Source organism: Pararge aegeria, chromosome 19 (genome assembly GCF_905163445.1).
Source record: "Pararge aegeria chromosome 19, ilParAegt1.1, whole genome shotgun sequence".
In the NCBI taxonomy this organism is placed as follows: Eukaryota; Metazoa; Arthropoda; class Insecta; order Lepidoptera; family Nymphalidae; genus Pararge; species Pararge aegeria.
In genome coordinates, this window is record NC_053198.1 from 13,074,177 (window position 1) to 13,100,825 (window position 26,649).

The following is a 26,649-nucleotide window of genomic DNA, read 5'->3' on the forward strand; positions in this document are numbered from 1 at the left end:
CATACGTTGTTTCTATTCCTATGTAATAAATATTTTTTTTTAAACAGAGCAACACTTCACAGGGCACGCTTGAAACTTGCCCTAAAAATACTGCCTTGTGTCCATCCCTTCGAGGCATAGGTACTATGAAAGCCTCATATGCCTTTAATTACACCGGCAACCAGGCCCTCCAGGCCAGAAAACGGCAAATGCTGCAAATGTTTGGCAGCAGAAATAAGCATTGCCATATTAATTCCTCGGACGAGCTCAGTCACAAAAAACTCTACTACCATTACAAAAAGCTCTACTTTTATTATTGTAATTCTTTTACAACAAGTATTGTTCTCGACGGATGGAAAAATACCGTTTAAAGAAGGACATTTGTCAACTGACTGCCAAAAATTACATCAACGAGAGCGAAACAGCGTTGTTATCACATATTTAAACTCACTTGTTCCCCCAGACGTTAGGTTGATAACAAGCCTTCCAGAAGAATCTTGTGCTGACGCAAACGTCACTCTACTGTTAGTGACTCCGAGAATTTCATCAATAACATTAGACGATACAAGGTTCAAATAGTTAGCAGTTCCCAAAGTGTATCGATGGTTTATGCATTGACCAGATTGTTGCTCTTTCGGATAAGTTTCGATTTCATGCCAAATTCCTTGGAACTGTAATGAAAAGAGAAAACAGTTTTAATAATTAATTTCTTGATAGGTTGCTTGGAAGCACTCCGCTCCGATTATTTTCTCAAAAGACCTTTAATTGTAAAAATGATGATGTGGAAAAAGTGCAACTGCTGAGTTTCTTGCCGGCTTCTCCTCGGTAGAATTTGGTTTCCAAACCGGCGCGGTGGTAGAGTCACTACAAACACAGAGACTTGACTTTTCAAAAGTCCTCCTTGAAATACCTAAAATAATTTATAGTTTTTATTTTTTTGAGTTTTAAATATTTAAACCATAAATTATATCTATTTCAAGAGCCAGCCACCGCCAATTTTGACACTTTTAAAATTTCGAGTTAACATTCAAAATCAAAAATAATAACTTTTAGTGCCGACACCAAATATGGCAGATCGGAATACAGTTGTGTTTGTGCAGGTGTCCACAAGACGAGGAAAAAAAACGGTGAAGGATGCTGCTGGCCGAGCAGCGTCCTGAGTGCTATGACTACCGTCTACTGCGATCACAAACCTGTCTTTCCAGCTAATTGTGGGCAACCAAGCACGAAGGGAGAGTCCTTTAGTCCAGCAGTTGATGATTGTTTTAGGCTTATAAAAAGGAAGGACTACTGCTTCCTTCAAAGAAGAGGCTAACGGAAACTTAGTAAGACGATTATAAACGTAACTGATGACTTACAGCGGTCATATTAAAGTTGGCTGCAGCTTGTATCCCAGGATCACATTGACCAGGGAACACAACAGGTTTTCCAGCTTCGGGCTCAGGGTAATAGAAACAGCCTTGATTGCTATGATCCCTTGTTTCATAGTATCTATCATCCAGCACTGGTACATTAGCAATGACTCTGTTGATAGCTGTCACTGCTGCATTTGTTAGTTGTTTTTCTCTACCGAGCTTCCAAGACCAGACTGTGAAAAAGAGCTTCTTTAGAAGTTTAACGATATTTAAAACCATCACTCATGATTTGACCATTCTCATGTTAACATAAAATATATTTTCGGTAGTTTCTTAATACTCTTCTTCTCGATTTAAAGCGGTTAGATCACACTTCCGCATTTTTATATTTTGTTATTTTTTTTTGTTTTATAACATTGTGCAATTAAGACTAGCTATCTACTCCTTCAATATACCAAAAAAAATAGTTATTTACGAGTTTTAGTGAGAGACGCACGACAATTCATTTTCATGTAAATATAAAGAAGATTTAAGATAGATTTTATGTATATTACCTTGTCGTCTTTCAGCGTCGATATTCACACAGGTGTACACAAGGGAATACGATGTGTAGTCCGTCGCGAGAACCCAGTATGGCGTTGTGATAGTTGCTGTAATGGAAACAATACAACATTACGACTACTTAATAGTTATATCTAAATAAAGGCGAGTCCAGCTGTAGATCGTTTAACATGACAACTCTGCTTAAAAACCATGACATTAGAACCATCCTAAGCCAATTAAATTAGAACTGTGAATCCATGAAAACTATAATTTAATTATTCAAAAGGTACACCTAGGCTAACACCAATGCATGCATGTACGATTTACATTTATCGCGATTTAGGTTATATTTTAAATTAGTTATAACTTATAAGTTTATACATAACAAATTGAATAAGTCATGGTTAGGTATAAGTTTTAACGCCTTTTTCTAAACTTACCATTAGTTCCAGCAACAGGGAAAGTAACGGATAGTTTAGCACTACCATCGTCACTTACTACCCTTGCGACTCCGGTCATGGTGTCTAATCTTTGATTGACCACTTGGGTGTTGAAAACATCGACAACACCATCTCCTAAGCTATAGTAAGCGCTATTACAAGTGCCTTGTTGGAATGCAGTGTTATACGAGGCGATATCGTACCATTGGCCCAAATACTGGAAATAAGTAGAGATAAAAAGAAATATTAGGAATATTATTATCTAAAACAAGGTCCTCCATAAACTTGAATGTCAAAGAAAGTTCCTCAATGATGAAAAATAAGTGAAGAAATGAAGCGTGGTGGTAAGAAAATAATCCAGCGTAAGAAGCCTAGAAAAAGATTTAAAAAAGGAATGCAAGCGTGAGTGAACGGAATATGTTATTACTAATACGTTTAAAGTATGTAAATAAATAATTCTTTTATACGAATAGATTTGTAGTCATTTAGTTTTGCCGCTGAGCTGTGTCGGTAACTTTGGTTCTTAGTATATCTCCATTATTTTTTAAGTTAGTCACAGGGTATACCGAGACCATCTTGGTTAAAAATATTGAACTTCCACCGATTCAGATCATCGAATCTTTAGTTTGGTGTTTGGTTTTACACTTACAAAAAGATTACTTACCGCTGCAGCGTTGAAGTTACTAAGAGCAGGAATATTCAAATCACATTGACCTCGGAAGATGGGTGTGCTGGGACCAGGCGGTGGTAAATAGAAGCAAGCTTGGTCAGATTGGTCGTCAATTTCGAAGTAGCGGTCATTCAATACATTGATACTATTGACTACTTGGTTTATCTTTTCCGCTGCTGCTGCAGTCAGTTGTGCTGTTCTACTTAGCTTCCAGCTTGTAACTAAAACACAAATACAAAGAGTAAAATTCCATCAAAAAAGGTTGATAACGTGGAAAAATATGTTTATATTAAACGTAAAAATGGGAAGATTTTTGTACGTGCTCGGGCAAAGAACGTTGGTGATACGCACCTCTTCGTCTACTATTTGGTAAGTCCCTGCAACTGTAGACCAATGCATATGAATCGTAGTCTGTATCAAGGACCCAGTATGGTGCAGGCTCAGGGGCTGGAAAAAATGGAAGAAATTAAAATTAGTTCTACTGATCCTACATTATAATATCATGATCATTATCACTTCAACCGATTTAAGTCCACACGCACATGGTTTTTCTTACAAAAATCCAAAATCCACGGTCCTGGGCCGCTTGCTTCCAGCGGCTCCCAGCGACTCGCTTGACGTTGTCTGTCCTCGTTCAGTGTCGACCAGCACTGCGTTAACCAGTGCGAATAGAATTATAAGATTATATAATGTAATAAAAACTTACTGTTGGGGAAATTAACCCAAAGCTTAGCGCTGCCATCATTTGAAGCTATAATCGCTGTGCCATTAATAGTATCAAGTTCCCCATTTATGACTTGTGTGTTGTAGACATCGACAGTTGAACCGTCAGCGTTGAGGGAGTATGTGGCCTCGTTACACTTGCCGATTTGGAATGGTTCTGGGTAACTTGAAATTCTTCGCCAACGTCCAAGGTACTAAAAATCATAGAATAGAATAGATCTTTATTTGCATAATACATACATTTAAAAAGATGCCATTAAAATATTAACGAAGTCGCAGTGTATTGCCATTAGCTGGTTTCAAAGAAGATTCAAACCATGCGGTTTTGAAGACAGATAAACAATGTCTGTCTTCAAAATCGCATTATGGAAGTGTGGAAGGTAATCCCTCTTATTTATATGTCACAAGATGACTGTGTCACGCAGTAATGGATAAATAGACTGAATATGGTGATAATAATGATCCCAACAATAAGTAAATTTACCTAAACGGGAAGGGGTGTACATAAATTTATGATCTCTTACTTTTGTACGCCTTAATCATTAAATTCCGGAGACATGTCAGTTTTGTATTATCTATAATTTTTTCACGGTTTTATTAAAATATATTCTATATCATTTCACGGTTTTATTAAAGTATATATATTACTTTGAATTAAGAATTATCTATTCCAGCAGTTCACGAAATTTTCATAAATCAGTTTTAGAGGGTGAAGTAAACTTGCTTACTGTAAAGAGATTTAGTTAATTAAATTGATTTAGAATAATATGGCTTATAACTTACTCTCGGTGCATCGAAATTCTGTACCACAGATATACTCTCATCACATTTTCCTGGGAAAGTTACAGGTAGTCCAGGCACTGGATCTGGTAGGTAGAAGCAAGCGTCATCTGTTTGTTTGATCGTCTCAAAGTATTTATGTTGTAGTACATCTATGTTTTGCATGGCTTCGTCAATAGCCAAGAGAGCTCCACTTGTCAATTGTTGAGTTCTACTGAGCTTCCAACTGAAAACTGGAAAGATTGGACCGGTTATGGGTTTATGATGATAATACTCATTTGCATAAATATCTTAACAAGTCAATTATTCCAAACTATATGAAACGCTTATAGCGCCTTGACTTTGAAACTGTTCTTTTCTTTTTCTGTATTAAAAGTTTTTAATGACTGTAATCAATTGTAGCATTTAATTTGAATACAATTTTTATGTCGTCTAATTAATTCTTTCTTAAATAATTTATTTATCAATCAAACTTACCTCTTCTGTAGTTATTGTTAATGTTCACGCAGCTATAGGCCAAAGCGAAGCTGGTGTAATCCGTTTTAATAACCCAAAAGGGTATGGTGATTACTGTAACAAAAATTATAATTTACATGAAGTGAAGGTTGAAAGTGGTTGAAAGACAATTTCTAAATAATAAAGTCACATTAAATCAAGGTAATAAAAAAATATAAATGGACTTAACAAAAAGAAGATAAGCATGATGTTACTACTTTTCAGAGCGAAATCTCGAACATGCGCTAAAAGCATATTATAATCTTGATTCGGTAAATGTGAAACACAATAATAAACGGCTCAGATAGAATGAGATAAACTTATTTAAATTTTGTTAAAATAACTTATTTAAATTCTTACCAGATCCACCAGATGTAAGAGTTATTGTCAATCTTCCACTAGTATCTTGGGCGGAAGTGAATGTAACTTGACTATTGGTTATGCCACGAATTTGGTCTAGAACACTTGTAGATATGAGGTTTAATGCGTTTCCAGTGCCCAGGGTGTATTCGTGATTAACACAATGCCCAGTCTGCTGTTCTTTAGGATATGCTTCAATTTCATGCCATATTCCTTGAAACTAAAATAATTCTTATATATTTTTGGAGTATATTTTTACCACAACAATATTTAGACCCTGAAGTCTGAATGCTTAATTTTAAGTTACCTTTTAATACTACGTTCAAAGTAATTTAAAGCAACGAGAATATCTTCGCATTTTTTCTTATCGTGATTTAAAAAAAAAAATTACCATAAAAACTTACCGAAGGTGGAGAACAATTATTTACGCAAACAAATTAAACATACTAACACTGAAAATATCGATGTTCTTTCACGGTGCTCTTTTGTTGATCTAAACTTGAATAAAACCATATTCTATTTACCCTTTTCTACGGAGGCAGTAGTGGACAACTTATGAAGATGATGATAGTCAGAAGTAATGATGGTGAAGTTTCTGACTTACCGCGGTCATATTAAAGTTGGTAGCAGCTTGTATTCCAGGATCACATTGTCCAGGGAACTCAACAGGTATTCCTGCTTCGGGCTCAGGGTAATAGAAACACCCTTGATTGCTATGATCCCTTTTGACATAGTACCTATCATCGAGTACTGGTACGTTAGAAATGACTCTGTTGATAGCTGTCTCTGCTACATTTGTTAGTTGTTTCTCTCTGCCGAGCTTCCAAGACCATACTGTGGAGTAGAGCTTCAAATTTACAAGTTTATCGATTTTATAAATCAATCACGCATTATGTTATCCACTTTGGCATTTCTCATATCTTAAAGGTTTCTTAACTCTTATTCTCTCTTTAATTTTTTTTTATATTTCGCTTTTATTTTTTATATTGTGCAATAAAGACTAACGATCTACTCTTTTATTAAACCAAAAAAGTAAAAAAACTAATCGGTCTAGTCATTTACGATTTTTGGCTACACACGCACGCTCGGCAATTAATTTTCATGTAAATATAAAGAAGATTGAAGATAGATTTTGGTATATTACCTTGTTGTCTTTCAGCGTCGATATTCACACAGGTGTACACAAGGGAATACGATGTGTAATCCGTCGCGAGAACCCAATATGGCGTTGTGATATTTTCTGTAATAGAAACAAAACTAAATAAAAGCGAGTTCTAAAATCCTCTCTTCATCGAGATTTTGGATCATAGTCTGTAGGATACAAGACATGGAAATTGGAAGCTATCATTTGATAATTGGAAATATAGCCAATATTCATAGCACCATTGCATGCATGTAAGATTTACATTTATCGTAATTAGTTTAGGTTGTGTTTTAATTTTCAATATATATTAAGCAATTAAAATATTACATGCTTCTAGGGTGAAAGGTGAATCGTGAGGAAGCCTACATAGTTGCATGCAGGTTACCTGCTAATGGTTTTATATGATGATGATGATGTTTAAAATTAGTTTTAAGTTTTAACATAACAAAATGTAATTATTCATGGTTATGTATTAGCTTTAACACCTTATTCTTTACTTACCATTAGTTCCAGCAACAGGGAAAGTAACGGATAGTTTAGCACTACCATCGTCACTTACTACCCTTGCGACTCCGGTCATGGTGTCTAATCTTTGATTGACCACTTGGGTGTTGAAAACATCGACAACACCATCTCCTAAGCTATAGTAAGCGCTATTACAAGTGCCTTGTTGGAATGCAGTGTTATAGGACGCGATATCGTACCATTGGCCCAAATACTGGAATGAAAGAGAGATAAAGAATTATTATTTAAAACAAAGTCTGCTATAAAATCTTAACGTTAAAGAAAGTTCCGCATTAAATGTCCCATTATTCGAATGTCTAAAATTCAGAATCAGATGAATTTTTTTATATGAAGAACTTATGCCCGCGTTTGAAGCGTAAATTGACCCAATATTTATGGCAAATTATGTGACATTTTCTTATGCCGTCATGCTCCTTTTTCGCGACCACTTTTAACTCCCTTGTGTGAAAATGATTCATATCTGCACAGCGCGTTTTGTTGGCTAGCATTTTCCTTTAAAAACGGCTTTTTAAAATTAGTGCAGATCTTTGTTACACAAATTGAAATCTTTTTTTGTGGATGTAATCTACACTAATAATAAAAGTGTAGCTGGAAGATTTCTGTACATTAAATATATTTTGAAAATTTTAACTGGGGGACGCTTTATAATCGATACTGAGTCCAAAACCGATTTTTATTTAATTTTTGTCCGTCTGTCTGTTCGGGTATCACATGAAAAGTACTGAACGGATTTAAATAAAATTTGGTATGGTGGTAGCTGATATTCCGGGTAAAATATATAGGATACTTTTTATCCCAATAAACAATAAGTCTACTTCCGGAAATTGGATGACAATTTTTATCAATTTTACTTCATAGCTCCGTTAAATTTGAATCGATTTTAATAATTCTTTTTTTATTTGAAAGTGTATCAAGCATGCATTGTCTTATTTTAATAAGTATCTGATAAATATTTGTCGGAGATGGACACAACGAATGCATGCGTACCATGTATGTACGAGTACGTATCAACTAAAATAATGACAACGTGATAACTCAGTATACTACGTAAAATAATAAATAAATAATAAATAAAGAAAGTAGGTACATAGCTAGCCACGATGATTATAATTTTAGCATCAGATCTATTCTAGCTTCTCGATTGACTCACGCGGACGAAGTCGAGAGGGTCCGCTAGTTGGAGACTATAATTATCATTTGAAAGCTTATATCGTCTAAATTACTCCATTTAAATTTGATGATCATGGCACGAAACTCCCTGACTGGAAAGCAGTCAGCCACTTTCAATCAGTGCACATTCTATATTGTAAGTCATAAAAAGAAAAGGGTCCGTAGTGACTATACACAACATTCATTTAAAGAGTAGTGTCAAAATATAATCGAAATTCTAAATGCTAGCAAAAGTGCCTTATTGCCTAGGTTTATTTGAAATGAAAAACTGCCCTTTGTATGGCCATAGTTATGCATAGTCACTGATCTTTTTTGTAAGTAGGAAATCAAATGTCAGGCATCCAGCTTAATGAAAAATAATGATGCGTATTGGTATGCAAATAATCCAGTATAAGATGCCTAGTTAAAGATTTGAAAAAGGAAAGCAACGGGAGAAAAAGGAGGCGACAGTGAACATAAACAGAAATATTATGTTAAATAGAGTTTGATGACGTTTCTGTACTTACTTATACGATGAAAGTCTGTAAGATGAAAATAATTCTTTTATCTATGAAAGTTCTTTTATATTCTGTTTCGCTAACTTTGATTCGTCTATATACATCTCCATTATATTTTTAAGTAAATCACCGAGTGACTCTAGATCACCTTGTATTAAAACATTGTTTTTCCACCAATTCACATAATAATTTTAATAAACGTGCCATCAATTTAGCCAATAATAAATATGACAACGATTATCGAATAATAATTTTTAGTTTTGTGTTTGGTTTTACTAAAAGATTACTTACCGCTGCAGCGTTGAAGTTACTAAGAGCAGGAATATTCAAATCGCATTGACCTCGGAAGATGGGTGTGCTGGGACCAGGCGGTGGTAAATAGAAGCAAGCTTGGTCAGATTGGTCGTCAATTTCGAAGTAGCGGTCATTTAATACATTGATACTATTGACTACTTGGTTTATCTTTTCCGCTGCTGCTGCAGTCAGTTGTGCTGTTCTGCTAAGTTTCCAGCTTGTAACTTTAACACAAAAGACAAAGTGTTATAAAACTCCATCTAAAAGGTATGATACCGTGCGGTAAATATGTTTATGCGCTAGGAAGGTAACAATAGGAAGATACACACCTCTTCGTCGATTATTTGGTAAGTCCCTGCAACTGTAGACCAATGCATATGAATCGTAGTCTGTATCAAGAACCCAATAAGGGGCAGGCTCTGGGGCTGAAAAAATAGAACGAATTGAAATGAGTTCATAAAAATTAAATAATGCATCATATACATAAAATTTGAGTTCGTAGATAAAAGGGTGTATGGTTCTGAAATAAAAAGTAAGGAATTGCAAAATAAATAGAATTATTAGATAAGTTATGATAAAAACTTACTGCTAGGGAAATTAACCCAAAGCTTAGCGCTGCCATCATTTGAAGCTATAATCGCTGTGCCATTAATAGTATCCAGTTCCCCATTTATAACTTGTGTGTTGTAGACATCGACAGTTGAACCGTCAGCGTTGAGGGAGTATGTGGCCTCATTACATTTGCCAATTTGGAAAGGTTCTGGGTAACTTGAAATTCTTCGCCAGCGTCCAAGGTACTAAAAATTTGCAGATTATTTTTATTTTGATACTTTAAATGTTTGTCTACAAAACCACATTATATGGCAGAAGAGAGCTGTGCCACACAGTGCTAGATTATTAGGCTGAGGATGGCAATTATTATGATCGCAACTGGATTACAAATAATTGGTTTAGAATATCGACTGAAGACTTGGCTTGTCGAGAAGGCTTTCTACAGTTATAATGAATTCTTGGATAGTAAAATATTGTGAAGATTGACTTTACTTATTTGTTATTATAGAATAATATTATAATGAATTTATAAAATTTCAATATACATTTGCATGAGACAATTTATTATTGAATAATTACTTTGTGACGTATAATATTAATATTTATGAATAAATGACTATTGACTATTGACTATTGACTATTGACTATTGACTATTGACTATTGACTATCGTATAAAGTATGCCTTTACTTACCCTCGGTGCATCGAAATTCTGTACCACAGGTAAACTCTCATCACATTTCCCTGAGAAAGTTACTGGTAGTCCAGGCACTGGATCTGGTAGGTAGAAGCAAGCGTCATCTGTTTGTTTGATCGTCTCAAAGTATTTATGTTGTAGTACATCTATGTTTTGCATGGCTTCGTCAATAGCCAAGAGAGCTCCACTTGTCAATTGTTGAGTTCTACTGAGCTTCCAACTGAAAACTGGAAAGAGTGGATCGGTTATGGGTTGTTGATGATCATACTCATTTTCAGAAATATGTAAACAAGTCATTGTTCTGACCAAAATCTGATGGTGGTTTCGAACTTGAAACTTGAAAAATAGAGAGTTGAGATAATAGATTAAAGACTGAGATAGAGAATTTTACTCAAACCAATCAACTTATTTTAAAAGTTCTTTTTTAATTTTTGAGAGTGTTTTAAAATCCTATTTTAACTTATTTTAAAACAAACGTTAATGCTGATAATAAGATAAAGTCTCAAGCTCGAAAAAATTCCTTTGTATTTCTTTATGAACCGTTTTTAATCACTGTAATTCATTGTTGGCTATATTTTGAATATAATTCAAGCATCCTAATTTCTTTTAAAATCAAACTTACCTTTTCTGTAGTCATTGTCAATGTTCAGGCAGCTATAGGCCAAAGCATAGCTGGTGTAATCCGTTTCAATAATCCAAAATGGTATATTGATTACTATAACAAAAATAATAATTAGATGACGGAATATAGTTAAGCTTGAAAGATTTCCAAAGAATGTAGTCACATTTCAAAGAATAAGATACATTTAATTCATTGATGTTAGGATAACTTATTTAAATTCTTACCAGATCCACCAGATGTAAGGGTTATTGTCAATCTTCCACTAGTATCTTGGGCGGAAGTGAATGTAACTTGACTATTGGTTGTGTCGCGAATTTGGTCAAGAACACTTGCAGATATGAGGTTTAATGCGTTTCCAGTGCCCAGGGTGTATTCGTGATTAACGCAATGCCCAGTCTGCTGTTCTTTGGGATAAGCTTCAATTTCGTGCCATATTCCTTGGAACTAAAAAAAAAATATTACATCCAGTATCCATATTAATTTTCAGACTCTGAAGTCTCAAATCCAAACCTTAAGTACCTTTTGCTACTTTTTATAAACTATTTTGAAGCATCGAGTACTTATGTACCTGTACGAAGCGGTGATAGCCCAGTGGGTAGGACTTGACTTCATTTTCGGGGGCCGAGTTCGAGCCCCAGCCCATCCTCTAACTTTTCTAAGTTATTTATTTATTTATTATTTATTTATGTAAACTCTTTATTTGTACACCAATACACAGTTAGGAAAATAAAGGACGAATAGAGAGAAACACAAAAACTGGAGTAGAATACAAAAGGCGGCCTTATCGCTTAAAAGCGGTCTCTGCCAGGCAACCTTAGGATTAGGAGACAACAAGAGCGAGAACAAAAAGGAGGTGTAAAATTATTATAAACCTACATTCAAATAACTACATACGAATACGTAAACAAAATATACACAAATAAAAACATAAAATAAAAAATGGCCATATGGTTATATGGTTTTTAAGTAATTAAAATATCCCTTGCTTTAAGTGTGAAGGAAAACATGAGACGAGAAACCTGAGAGTTCTCCGTAATGTTCTCAAAGGCGTGTGGAGTCCAAAAATGCGCACTGGGTCAGCGTGGTGGACTACGCCCTTAACACCATCTCATTCGGAAGGAGACCAGTGCCCTTTAGTGGGCCGGTAATGGGTTGATATGATGATACCGGCAACAACGTTTTTCAGACCGGAACATATCAATGCTGCCTTGCGGCAGACGTAAGTAAAGCTCGAATATTACGTGCAGGTTTTTATATGGAAGTTATTTTGGATTCAATTAAGCATCATACTGCGATTGACACTCACATAATAACTAGGGGCCATCACATCACGAACGTAATTTTAAAAAAATCTATCGAAACAAGGAGTAGGTTACATAATGCTGTTATATTGTCGTCACTCTTGACGAACATGATCAAGAGAGAGCACTCTCTCTCTTGATCATGTTCGGATTAGTGTTGTTAATAACTGGGGATAACTTACCTCTGTCATATTGAATGATGACACAGCTTGGATGTTCACGTCACATTGTCCAGGGAAAACCACAGGTACACCGGGCTGCGGATCTGGGAAATAGAAACATCCTTCCCTGCTTTGGTTCCTTGGTACGTAGTAGTCATCTCTGAGCACGGGAATAGTGCTAGTCACTCTGTTGATTTCTGCCCTCGCTGAATCTGTCAACTGCTTCGTTCTACTTAGCTTCCACGAGAATACTGTAGAAAAATGATTAAGCTTTAAATATTAAAATCTATTGAAATAAGTACCTGAAATTAGTTCTTTGTTTACAATATTTGACGTTCATAGGAACTATTCCTAAGAGTGCAACTCTATATAAAACTGTTGACTTTATATGCTTTTTAATTGAATTACTGAAAATTCCGCAGGAACTCTTTATTTCCTCGGGATAAAATATCCTATGACCGTTTCCAGGATGCAAACTATTTATGTGCGTAACTTTCCCATGACGAAGCCACACTATTGAAGAAATACACTTATTTTTTCTAGAAAAAATCTTCAAATATTACCTTGACGTTGTTCATTGTTTATATTCTCACAACTGTATACGAGGGCATAAGTAGAGTAATCCGTTGATAGAACCCAGTATGGTGCTGTGTTGTAAACTGAAATCAAACACATTCCTATTGTTTAATGCATGTTAAATAAATATTACTTTTGGGTTTGTAATATTTTACAGAAAACTATTTAAGTATCGAACTGAAGTTCTCATGTTGTCAAAAACAAAGTTCTTAAAATATAAAATATACAAAAACAGTTTCGTATGTCTATGTGCCCAAAACTCAAAAAGTAGAATAGAATAGAATAGAAAAACTTTACTGCAACACAATAGGAAATTTTAACACAACGTTTTATTTTTGCATGTTATCTTCTATCTTCTCTCTACCTTCCCACGGGCAATTGTAATAATTTCTCGAGGTACAAATAAAATAATTACCTATCCTAATTAATATCATACTTTCTATGACACAGTTTGATACCTGTTAGGTTAGGTATAACAGTTACGAGAACAGTAGACCATATCCCTAATTGATAAAAGGCATGGCGGTAAATCTTTGTGTGTCGATTGTTTCCTAGCCACGACACCGTACCGGAACACTTAATCACATCGCGGTACGTGTTTCTCGGTACGGCCACGGCCGAAACCTCCTACCAGCCCAGAAACATCTTCTAATCTTTATCGCTAAAGTGTTTTCGAAATAAGTAAAAGAGCCATTTCTTTACGAAATGTATAAAAAAGATATCCCATGTTTTTAAAAAACAATGTATAATATAACAACTGACTAAGGTGCGAATTAGCCTTGCACACGTAGGATTCTGCACCAGAGTACAATATATAACACTACATTATTAAGTTCGACCATGAACGAAAAACACGCTTCTTCAGTTTAGAGATATATATATATAAACATAAGTAGTATCCTTACGTGTGCTTCCTGCGATGGGGAAGCGAACTGAAAGCTTGGCACTTCCATCAAAGGCTGCTGGTTCACCCACTCCTTGGATTGTGTCCAATCTTTGGTCTATAACCTCGGTATTAAAGACATCTACAGTTCCAATGATATTCCACGTGTAGAAGGCATTCGGACAAGTTCCTCTCAGGAACGGGGCGGGATAGGATTCGATGTCATGCCAAAGTTTCATGTACTGAAAACGAATTTATCCAATGTAATACAAAATCCGATCCCAGAAGGGCTGGCTTATTTTTTGTGCAAAGGGTCAACCTGGCTGTCCTGCGCCAGCAGCCTAGCTTACCTAGCACTATTTCACAAAGGTGCAGTAATAAGTTTTGTTATAAGTTGTGTAATAACATTGTCCATAAAAGCCATATGTATGCATTCCCAAAACAAACTGAATAAATATAATGTACGGCATGCGCTGCCTAAACGGTTTGAAATTAAGGAATAAAATCTAAAACAAGTTTATTCATAAGATATGTCATCATCATCATCATATCCACCCATTACCGGCCCACTACAAGCCATGGGTCTACTCCCATTGAGAAGAGATTTAGCCCGTAGTCCACGCTGGCCAAGTTAGGATTGGTGGACCGCACACGCCTTTGAAAACATTATGGAGAACTCTCAGGCATGCAGGTTTACTCACGATTATTTTGCTTTTAATTCATTCCAATTGGACATACAATGTAGAAGTTATCGCGAGTTTAAAATATTGTGGCAAAGCAGAAAAGAATTATTTCTATTTTTTTCATTACACAGATTACCCAATGTCAGGTGACAATTATATTTAGAGATAGGATTACTTAATTGTAAATGTTAATTTTAAAAACTACACCCGATTTTAAAATAAAACTCTTAAAATATCTGTAGAACTACGCCTTAATTGAATGCCACATATCTCCTGTTAAAATAAACTAAGTCGCGGGAAACCGTCAATTTAATATTTTTGAACCCTGCTGGTTACTATTATAAAAGCGAAAGTGTTTTCCTTTATTTGTATATCCTTACTTTACGCTCTAACTAAGCAACCATTCAACTTAGCATAGAATTAGTTAAAAGGACGGAGAGTAACGTATGCTACTTTTTATCCCAGGAACAGCAGGATTCCCACGGGATTTGTAAAATAAGTAAAAAAGTAGAGAAAGAACGAGAGCAAGAGCTAGTTAGCTATAATCCTCGAATCAAAATCGGTTAAACTGTTCGGGAAGTACGATGCCATAGACAGACACACTCACACACAGACACATCAAACTCAAACCCGTTGTTTTTGCGCGCGTCGTGGGTTAAAATGCTGTTGAAAACATAGATAGAAGCTCACCGATAACAATATCTAACGCTCGGTTAGTGATGTAAAAACATTTGCTAATAATTTAGCAAGCGTTTGTGATAATGAACCGGGCCGAACGCTTCGTTACATTATCATAATTTGCAGCCTAGATACATGCCTACATGGTTACTATTAGTCATCTTTCTCGTTCGAGAACGTTCCCGGTAGGTAACCAAGGTCTGTTTAATATTCTAAACTGATTCTGACAGGCTACATGTTTTTACACAAAGCTACTTACTGGATATGACCTCCGAAAACTGTTAAGGATTTACAATTTACAACAGGTTTATATTTTTTTTTATTAGGCTTTTAGGCATTGAATAATAATGTATGTACGTAGGTACCTAGTAAAGTGGCCAGTCCGAAATAAATCTGCATAGATAACATATATCACTTGTTTTGACATGACCGTATATTGTTTTCGAAATTTGCAAACTAAAACGCGACCTACAATGATACATGGTGGATCCGTGCATATCAACTCTTTTTGAAATTTTTAGTTTTTTAATAAAAATTAAAGGTAACCTAAATTGTCAGTAGGTAAAATTCATTCCTGTTTGTTTCTCAATCTGAGAGGAGACCCGCGGCCTGTAGTGCCGCTAACGTGTTCTTAATAATATTCTTTATGATGATGATGAAAATGATGAATATATAGAGTATTATTAAGTAACAAAATAAATTAATTAAAATTTTGATAACTAAGCTTGATATGTGCCAGATATTATTAAATTATATACCTAGTATGCTTTATTTTATTATAAAGTTGTAATAACACATAAAACCGGAAGTATTGTAAATTTGCGTTAGTTCAAGTAACTTATTTAATTTTAGATTTTTACTACTATTTATAAAAAAAAGTAAAAATAAGTCTAATTTTAATTTTCAATCCATACGAAAAATGAAAAATATGAGAATACAAAAGCAAAATACTACACTTCGTGTCAAGAACCAAGTTACCAAGTGTAAATCGATTGGTGAAATTCGCTTATTAGGCGTTCCTTACTTAGCGATTACCTTGCCATTTGTTTCTAAAAACGTGAATATATAATCGAAAATAAAAGGGCTATCCTTAAAAGAACGTGCTCAAAACTACAAACAGATTATACTTAGTATTAGCATTCAGCCATCAATTACACATTTAAATTGAAACTGACTCGCGATAGTTTAAATTCTAGAATTAGCATTCTTATATTGAACTCAGCTGTGTTATTGTTTAAAATTTGCGACTCAGTAAATATGTCCAATGAATATTAAGTTCTTATTCACTACTAAAAGAAACATTTAAATAAGTATGGAAATAATAGCTAACTGGAAGCAGCGATAGCCTTGTGAGTTGTGGTTAGGACTTCGGCTACTTCTTCGGGGTGCCGAGTTCGAATCCCGGCACGCACCTATAACTTAAGTCACGTGCGTTATAAGCAATTCTAATATCATTGCTTCAACGGTTAAGGAAAACATCGTGAGGCAACCCGCACGCTTCAGAGTTCCCTATAATGTTCTCAAAGGCGTGTGGAGTCCTCGAATCCGCACTGGGCCAGAGCGGATATGTACTCGTATATTTGGATATTATTTATCAACTCTCAGAGCATTGGCGCACTATGCTCTGAGAGTTGATAAAGCTGTGGGAGAAGATATTTTTTTTTCCTTTCCCCGGAGAGATAATTGTCGCTAGGCTAGCATGGGAATGCTAGCCGTGCAGGGCACGTGTCTTTGCCCTACAGGACTTAGACACCCACCCACCCACAACAAACTTGGCGAGGAAAACTTGTTTCAGTATTGATAACAAAGTAAGGCCTTCTTGGAATGGAATTGAAATTTAAGCATATTCACTAAACCGTTCGCCGTGTGGTTATTAGCGGTAAACTCTCCATCCGTATGGTGATGGCAGATCATAATAAAGTTTTCACGAGCCCACACTCCTAGGGGTATCGTACGAGACAACTTAGAGTATATAACGGAGAACAGTCGTCAGCGTCCTCTGTTCTACTCAGTGACGTGCACCGGATTCAGCAGGTCAATTGGATAAAAACCAGTATATATTATTATTATGTTAATTTTAGGGTAGGCAGTGCTTTTGTGCATGTATGCAGTGCACGCCACTGGTGCTACTACTTCCATAACCAACCCACCGTTTCAGCGTGGTGATTATGGGCTATTGGAATAGGCCAACCAGCACTCGACTGCACTCGACTGTTAGAGGTAGCCGATGATGAACCCTCAGAAACAAGTGCAACTTACCGCAGGAATATTGAAGTCTGTGACAACTTTGATATTAGGATCACATTGTCCCGGGAAGATGACTGGTGCTTCAGGATTAGGCGTGGGGTAGTAGAAGCACCCGTTGTCCGAGTGATCCACGGGGTGGAAGTATCGGTCGTTCAGAACATCAATTTGATTGATAATCGGGTCGATACGCTCAATGGCGGCGCTGGACAAACTTGTAGTTCTACTAAGTTTCCAGCTCCAGACTGAAAACATAATTTAAATTCACTTAGTACAGTTCCCAAAGACCTTGTGTCTTTGGGAACTGTACTAAGTAACTATTTAAAGCTAATACCAAAATTTTCGCCGACCCATTTCTGCCAAGGTTTTAAATATCCAGAGAGATTCGAGCCGCGTGGAGGGTCAAAGAACCCAAGCCCTCTTTCCTACGAGAGATATGGCCTCTGCCTTGTAGTGGGGTATTTTAAAGCTAAGAACGATGATAAAGGTTTCACCTGATAGAACATAACGTCGATTTTTAACTGACAAAAAACAAAAGACGAAGGTTCTCAATTCGGTTATAATTTTTTTTTAATGTTTGTTGGCTCAGAACTCCATAATTTATAAACCGATTTGAATTTTTTTTTTGTTTGAGAAGGTACACATCCCATGTGGTCCTATTTTCATCAGGACAAGATCTGTTGAAGTGATCCACGAGAAATTTCTACATTTTATTTGAAATATTTATTGCTTGTTTTTTAGTTGTACAACAAAGTCGATTCTATTTTTTTATTTTATTTTTTCTTTATTAAATTCCGTAATCTATAGATTTATATTTAGCTGTTATTGAAACCATACAGCTCTTATCAAAATACAACGCTAACTGACGAATTACAGATTCAATAAGCACGCTTGGATCTCTGCTTTACTCCAAGCGCGCGTTTTAGGCAATATATATCTGTAGCTTTAAAGTGAAGGAAATCATCGTTTGGAAACCTGAATGCCTGAGAGTTCTCCATAATGATCGTCGGCGTCTTTTATTTGTAGTTATAATTGACGGAGCAAGCAGACGACCCTCCTGGAAAACCATCGCCTTTAAATCAAGCAGGGCATGCGATGAACTTATCTTTGACCCTTCAACCTGAGGCGTAAGTGTTGATCCTCATAAGCATGTTATTACACCGGCAACCATGCCGAGTCTTAATCTTAGTAATGCTGCACGATTGGCGGACGATTGGCGCAGTGGGCAGCGACCCTGCTTTCTGGGTCAAAGGCCGTGCGTTCGATTCCCACAACTGGAAAATGTTTGTGTGACGAACAGGAATGTTTTCCAGTGTCTGGGTGTTTATATGTATTTTATCAGTATTTATGTATATTATTCATAAAAAAAAAATTCATCAGTCATCTTAGCACTCATAACACAAGCTACGCTTACTTTGGGGCTAGATGGCGTTGTGTGTATTGTCGTAGTATATTTATTTATTTATTATTATCTATCATTTATTCTTTTTAATTTCTTTTTAACAATGCTTAAAAATGAAATAAAAAACACTATTAAAAATTTATAAAAAAACATCCACCCTCCGCTTGCGGGGCTTTTGAATGCCCAAGCAACCGGCGGTCAGGGCTCCAGAGTGAGGAACCTCCTCACAATACGCGTCGTTTCAAGGACTACTGCCTTCTGTATCCGACCCTTGATCCAACAACCAAGCGAAAGCTTCTTAAGATGTTGGTCGAAGCTTTTCGAGAGAAGACCATTGACTGAAACGACGATCGGAACAATAACGGTCGACTGAACTTATTTATTATTATTATCATCCCTAGCATCTGTCTTATCATCTACCAATCCATACTTGGTAAGCTTGTTGGACTACAGCCTAAACCTTCCTCATTTTAGGAGTATATCTGTGCCATATTAGGCTGGTAAAGGGTAGACAATAATGATAAGGACATGCCTTTATATAAAGCGATACTACAAATTACCTCTTCTTTGTTGAGCGTTGATGTTGACGCAAGTATAAACAAGGGCAAATGATGTGTAGTCCGTATCGAGCACCAGGTATTCATTAGCTTGAGCTGAAAAGAGAGAAATAATGAAAAATATATTAATAGCTTAAGTTGCATTTTTTAATTTTAAATATTTGGACGTTGTCGGTAATGACGAAATATGAATGTTACTCAATATATTATTATGATCTGTAGTTCTGTACATATCAGATTTTGACAAAAAAAAATTGATTGATTGATTGATTGAAAATATATATTATATGAATAACGAGTATTATTCATATGTTTCTATACTTTTTATTAAACTTGAGAAGTTTAATTCCATAAGAAAATATTTGAAAAAAATTTGTAGGGCACCGTATGATCGCATTTTTGTCTGCCTGTCTGATTGTCTATCTGTATCTGGGCCGCGCATTACTCCCAAACTACTGAATGAATTTAAATGCAACTTGGCATAATTTCATGCTACAACATAGGACATAGGGTACCTACTTTTATCCCGAAATTTGAGTAGAAAACAAAAATACCGGATAAAAAGTAGGTGTCTTGACCTAACTACCTCGTTCGTTTAGTAGTGGACATGTTCGACACCTGGTCACTTTATCCCCAAGTCGGGACGTCAAAGGTCAGTTTTAAAAGTGTGTGCTTGTTGATGAGGAGATAGGTAAGTTACCATTAGGTGATGTCACGAGAACCAGTAGCCTTCCCTCTGTAGTGGCGACCACAGCAGTTCCAGAAGTGGTATCCAGGTTTTGGTTGACCACCTGGGAGTTTAACACCACGATTGTATTTGGACTAGTGATGGAGTACGTCGTCTCCTGGCACGTTCCACTTTGGAAGTCACTCGCATAGCTCTCGATGAGACGCCAGCGGCCTGAGTACTGAAAATTACAAATTTTTTTTTTTTCTTTAATATTAGTTAACGGACCTAGTAGGTCGCCTATCTGATGGAGAATGGAAAACTATTAAATAAATAAATATATAACGACAACGCACACATCGCCATCTAGCCCCAAAGTAAGCGTAGCTTGTGTTATGGGTGCTAAGATGACAGATGAATATTTTTATGAATAATATACATGAATACTTAGAATATAAATATAAACACCCAGACACTGAAAAACATTCATGCTCATCACACAAATATTTTCAAGTTGTGGGAATCGAACCCACGGCCTTGGACTCAGAAAGCAGGGTCGCTGCAAACTGCGCCAATCGGCCGTCATTCATTGCCTTTAAGCAGAGCATAACTTCCCAGGGTATGCTAGAAACAAATCCAAGTGCCGCCCTGTGTCCGTAAACCTGAGGCGTACCTAGAGGTTAAGCCTCGTATGCCTATAATTATTTATTTATCCCAGCAGCCACGCCTTTCAGACCGGATCAAAGCATACATGGGCATGTTATTTCAGTTCAAAAAATGAATTTTATGCTTATACAGTTTTTCTTGTAGCTTAAGCAAATAATGGTTAATAATGATGATCCTAAGAGGTCACTTACCAGGACTGAGATCGCAGGAAAAGGCTAACTGATAGTGGAATAAAAAAAAAAAAGAGTGTGTGTACTGTACTTACTTATGTACACGCGTTAGAAGTCACACTTCTTTGGCGTATGGAAAAAAAATAACTAAAATGCAGTAGTGATTAACGATAAATATAAAAATCAATCAAAAAGATTTTATTTAAATAAAAAAGGTTTTATTAACGTAATAATATTTATTTATTGTATTTGTACTGTTACGAAACACGTGTTCTAAATATAAAAATACTAGAATATACAAATTGAACATAGTTTTCATGCCACCTAGAACTAACTTTATGATGTAGAATTCAGGTGTCGGTGTGCGCGCGCATCGTAAAAATTCACTCTCATCATTTTTCTCCATCGCGCCAAAAGAAGTATAACTTGAAGAAATAAAAGCTAGCACGTATCAAGGCAGTGAATCCAAGTGTAGGTAAGCTTATAGAAAAGTCCTATTATATTATAAAGGACGACGTTATCGATAAAAAAGCTTAGGTGTGAATTATTCCTCTAACCTCTTCTAATAATTTTAAATGACAATTTGAGACGGTGATAACAAAAAAAACACCCGGCCAAGTTGGTTGTTGGCAATAAGGAAATTTTTATTATGACTTGACTTTGATGCTAGCCATACGTTTGAGTACCCAGGTACCCACCTATAATGGCGACCCCACCTTGTTTTTCTTTTATGGTGATTTTGGCCGAACGAAGAAGATGGCCGACCTGATAGTTGTGGATAACCCTCGCCCAAAAACAAAACAACAACACTTCGCATGGAACACGTCCCGTAAAGTACCGCCGTGTGACTATGAAGGTTTCTTCACGATGATTTCCTTTACCGTTAAACCAAGTGATATTTATTATTTCAATTGATTTTCATGACATATCACAGTAAGTTTTATTGGCTGATCAATTATTTAATATTATAATAGATTTATTAACTTGACGATCTTTAATAGTAACTAATTGTTCTGACATCTGATATATATTTCTACTAACACTAATTAGAATCCTAAGACAGAAATCGTGTTTTTGTAATAATTATAAGGTTCAAACTGTTTCTTATTGCTACGCCCTGACAGGACCTCATGAATATATTGAGGCATAGATGCAAGTGAATAAATAAATATTTAATTGTTTAAATTAAACACGCAAAGTTAGTGATATATCGGCTAGCGATAAAACTCGGTCCGTGATAAACACCACGGCTTCTCTTGCGGGGGTAAGAGAAGCCGTGGTGTTAACCACGAGGATATCACAGCTCTATAATACGAGTACGTGAGTGATAAGTCCATTATCTTACGCTAAAATTAAAATGATTGACTTTAGATGAACCGTCTGATTGCGCTCTAGGAATTGACCTGCTCAATGTTACATTATATAAGTACTAAGATTTCGCAACGCGAATTTGTTTTTTATCGTAATAATGATTGACGGATTTACGTACTTTAAATATCACTTGCTTAAACGATGAAGGAAAATATCGCGAGGAAACCTGCATGCATGAAAGTTTTCCAAATTATTCTCAAAAGCACGTGGAGTCCACTAATCCGCACTGGGCCAGCGTTGTGGACTATGGTCTGAACCATTCTCACGCGGGAGGAGTGCCCTGGTCGATAAGGGTTGACATGGAGAAGGTCAATAATTAACTGACCGATTAGGTCCACCTGCTGGAAAAGGACCAATGCCTATAAACAGAGCAACATTTCCCAGGGCATGCAAGGAACACGTCCTAAAAAGTACTTTGTGTCTATCAACCTTAATGCCTGTTTTACACCGGCCCCCATGCCCGCCAAAATGCTGCTTGGTAGCAGAAGTACTTCTCCGAATGATTTCTGTCACAAAAAGCTCCAATACTATCCCTATCCCTATCCCTACTAATATTATAAATGTCAATGTAAGTTTGTATGTTACGCTTTCATGCAAAAACTACTCAACTGATCCTCATGAAACTTTGTACACATATTCTTGGAGGTGGTAGAAGTAATATAGAATACTTTTTATCCCAACATTAAGCTCGGTTCCTTTGGGAGGGGGGATGAAAGTGTTTGTAGATTTTACACCGTAACACCGACAAATTATAACCGATTTCAATAATTATTTTTGTACTATAAAGGTTATAATATGTGTTTAATTTTGCCCAAACTTTGTACAGATCTGATGAATGTGATGAACTACAAATAATTGAATGCCACATCTAAAAACAAAATCAAACGCAGACGAAGTCGCGGGCAATAGCTAGTACTAATAATAAAGTAATGTTAAACCATATTTACCGCAGTGACATTAAAGTTTTGTACAACTTGAATATTTGGATCGCATTGTCCATTCAATATAACGGATTCCCCTGGAGATAGTTCCGGCAAGTGAAAGCAGCCTGCCTCTGTTTGGTCGACGGTTTCAAAATATCTTTCTTCTAATACGTTGACTTTTTGAATAGCATTATTGATAGCATTGGCGGAAGTTACCGACAGCTCTTTTGTTCTGCTTAGTTTCCAGCTGTAAACTATAATTGATTTCATGTTATTACTTGCTTCACGTGTAGCGACGGCAGATCAGAATCAGTTGTGAACGCCCCTCCGTTTCTTGCGGGTGTCTTACTAGGCAACTAAGGGAAAACAACAGAGAACGGGCATCAGCGTTCTCCGTGCTACTACTACCATCTTCTAAAATTACCAACCCGTTTGCCCAGAGCGGTGATTATGAGCAAACTCTTCTTTACGGAGAGGCTATTAGTCAAGCTGTGGACTGCTATAGGCTATAGATGACTTCGTTCTCAACTTTACAAAAATCTTATAACGTGTGTATAGGTTACTTACTAAAAAGTATAACTAACCTATACACAATGTTGTAATTCCACGCCTCTGACACTTCCATACTTTTGTAACGACACTTCGTAAAATATATGAACCTTAGGTCGAATCAACTTTTAGGATCATAAAATGAATTTTCTAGAGATTTTTTTCTAAATATTAAAATAGTTTTAAGAAATGTACTTAGTCCAAAGACAATTTGATGGTGTTATAGGTACTCGAATTTTTAATTATTTATTACTACAAAAGTACTAAATAATAACAGAGGCAGTGCGTTGGTATTTGAAGGATCGGTTGGCGTTGAAATCAAAAACAACTCACGTTGGACCGTGAGGATGCAATTAGAGTGAAGCCACCACGTTCCTAGGTAGATAGATTAGATTCTACTGTAAATTGAATGAGAGAGGCTGAAGATAGCTTCCTGCCGTTTATTTGTTGGACTTAAAATTATTAAAGGACACAATTTTATAAATGACATACCTGCTCTGAAATCTGCATTGATGTCCATGCAACTGTACGCCAAAGCATAATTTGTATAGTCTGTATCCAAAATCCAATATGGTAGAGTTATATCTAGAAAAAAATTACCGACATTAATTATACTCATATTAATTGAAACTTCATGGTTACTGATAAGGTCAGATAATAGAAACTAAGATGTCGTAATATTCAAATCTTGACTTAACATTTTCTAAAATTTTCTAGTATGAAAGTATGTCCCATTACCTTTTTCCTATTACCTGCTAAAGAAATCTTAAATATTTAAATTTATTCAATAAATGCAACGAAGCAAAATACTAACACAAAATATAAATAGCAGAATAAAACTGCCAAATAATATGATAAATGTAAAATTCAGCGTGTGAAAAAAGAGATGAAGCAGCAGTTTAAATTGAATGGACAAATATCACACGCTAAACATTTTCTTTAATGCTTTATGACTTTAGATGAAGTCAAATAACTTTCAGTGTAAAATAGTACAATTAACACGTTGGTTGTCCCACTTCCTCAAAGTGACAAGAACAAGCATATATTTTTAATTAGACCACGTGGTATTACATTATGAAATATATTAAATTGACCAATTAATTTACAACAAAATATGATAAGTTAATGCCTGCAATCAAAAAAGTATGCCTATATTTTTTTATGATTTATATTTGCATTATATGTCACAAACATGTCATGCCATGATTATGACGTAAAAGCTTTATTAAATAATGATATCTGTATTAGGTACTTTATGTATTCCTGTTAAACAAGTTTCAATTATTTTTCTTGCAAGATTTACTTAAAGCTCTCTTATGTTTTTTAAACCAGTTTTTTTTTTTTTTAATTCAAATTCAAAATTCAACATTCATTTATTTCAAGTAGGCCTATTTAATAAGCACTTTTGAAACGTCAAGTCAGTCTGTTTGTAGTGACTCTACCACCGGTTCGGAAGGCAGATTCCACTGAGAAGATTTCGCCTCATGTAATATCTAGTTACGCAATGTATGTTTGTGTTTATTTGGGGTTTATCATGGCAAAAGCAGTAAGACTACTGTAGGAGTTAAATCCCTCTTGTTTTTTTTGATAGACCAACGTGAAAGCTGTTTGGTTTCTTGTAAGTACGTCTGTGGTCTGAAGGGCGTGGTTGCCGTTTTAAATACAGGCACAGGTGAAGTGTTGCTCTGTTTATAGGCGATGCCATCCATTTGCTTGATCCGTCTATTATTACAAAAAAAAATATCTTTAAACATACCTCCATTTACGCCTCTCACAGTAATAGTAAATTTGGCGGTTCCATCATTTGTGGTACGAGTGACAATGTTGTTAGTGGACCCGAGGAATTGGTCTTCGACACTTGTGGTGGTGAGATTGAAGCCAGTAGCGATTGCTGCGAATGCGTGTGACACGCACTGACCTGGCTGCTGTTCTTTGGGATAAGCCTGAATTTCATTCCACATTCCTTCAAACTGTAATAAAATTTATCATTAAAATAGTCTTAATTAAATATTGTGAAATCCCTAGTGGTAAGACTTCGGCTTCCTTTTCGGGGGAACTTTTAAGAGTTATGAGCGTTTCTTATTAAAGAAATTAAATACATTAATGGCGAGCCACGTGGAGTCTCAATACAACATTTAGCGTGTCCTGAAGATCGAACCCGTGATATGTAGAAAAAGGTAACCACGAGACTTTGGGGCACTTCACCAGCAAAGACTAGTCCAATCAACCAGCCTCTAGCGAACTTAAAACCAAGGAGATCACTTTCTCTACCTATTTATTTTTTAATAAAGATCCGAAATTAATCCAGTTTAAAACATGTTGTTAGTCAAACAGATCGTTGTTGCAAATGCTATCAAATGCACTTACTCCCATAACGTTAAAGCTTCCCACAACTTGGACGTCCGTGTCGCTGCATTGCCCTGGGAAAACGACGGGGACTCCTGGCTGTGCATTGGGGAAATAGAAGCATCCCTTCCTACTCTGGTCATTGTCCTCAAAATAACGTTGATCAAGAACTCGAATACTCTGTATAATGGCGTTTATAGCTGTAGAACCTTCAGCAGATAACTCTTTAGTCCGACTTAGCTTCCAACTCGTAACTGAAAAAGAAAATCTTTGAATTATCCTCATAATCATTATCACTTAATCTATTGACGTGCAATTCGACGGCCGATTGGCGCAGTTTGCAGCGACCCTGCTTTCTGAGCCCAAGGCCGTGGGTTCGATTCCCACTACTGGAAAATGTTTGTGTGACGAGCATGAATGTTTTTCAGTGTCTGGGTGTTTATATGTATATTCTAAGTATTTATGTATATCTATCTATCTATCTATATTTATATAAAAGAGAAAGTGTGTGGATATGTTCCGTATAGGCTCCGAAACGGCTGGACCGATTTCAATAAAACTTTCAGGGAATCTCCGGATTGACCTAGCGAGTAATCCTGTAAAGTTTGGTGACGATCGGAGCACTCC

At 36.0% G+C, this 26,649-nt stretch overlaps 1 protein-coding gene across 1 annotated transcript in view; it reads right to left on the bottom strand.

The window, feature by feature from the left end:
* Positions 1-26,649, bottom strand: part of LOC120632183 — an 80,090-nt gene that overhangs the window by 23,086 nt on the left and 30,355 nt on the right. The window contains exons 12-33 of the mRNA XM_039901990.1: positions 26,157-26,276; positions 20,282-20,285; positions 12,329-12,434; positions 11,070-11,289; positions 10,846-10,938; positions 10,221-10,450; positions 9,562-9,772; positions 9,305-9,400; positions 8,973-9,199; positions 6,991-7,207; positions 6,490-6,585; positions 5,950-6,179; positions 5,346-5,565; positions 4,968-5,060; positions 4,494-4,723; positions 3,694-3,904; positions 3,335-3,434; positions 2,982-3,201; positions 2,318-2,534; positions 1,889-1,984; positions 1,338-1,567; positions 431-650 (exon numbers count right to left, since the gene is read on the bottom strand). Coding sequence (XP_039757924.1) covers positions 431-650; positions 1,338-1,567; positions 1,889-1,984; positions 2,318-2,534; positions 2,982-3,201; positions 3,335-3,434; positions 3,694-3,904; positions 4,494-4,723; positions 4,968-5,060; positions 5,346-5,565; positions 5,950-6,179; positions 6,490-6,585; positions 6,991-7,207; positions 8,973-9,199; positions 9,305-9,400; positions 9,562-9,772; positions 10,221-10,450; positions 10,846-10,938; positions 11,070-11,289; positions 12,329-12,434; positions 20,282-20,285; positions 26,157-26,276 — 3,687 coding nt within the window. The remainder of the gene's footprint in view (positions 1-430; positions 651-1,337; positions 1,568-1,888; positions 1,985-2,317; positions 2,535-2,981; positions 3,202-3,334; positions 3,435-3,693; positions 3,905-4,493; positions 4,724-4,967; positions 5,061-5,345; positions 5,566-5,949; positions 6,180-6,489; positions 6,586-6,990; positions 7,208-8,972; positions 9,200-9,304; positions 9,401-9,561; positions 9,773-10,220; positions 10,451-10,845; positions 10,939-11,069; positions 11,290-12,328; positions 12,435-20,281; positions 20,286-26,156; positions 26,277-26,649) is intronic.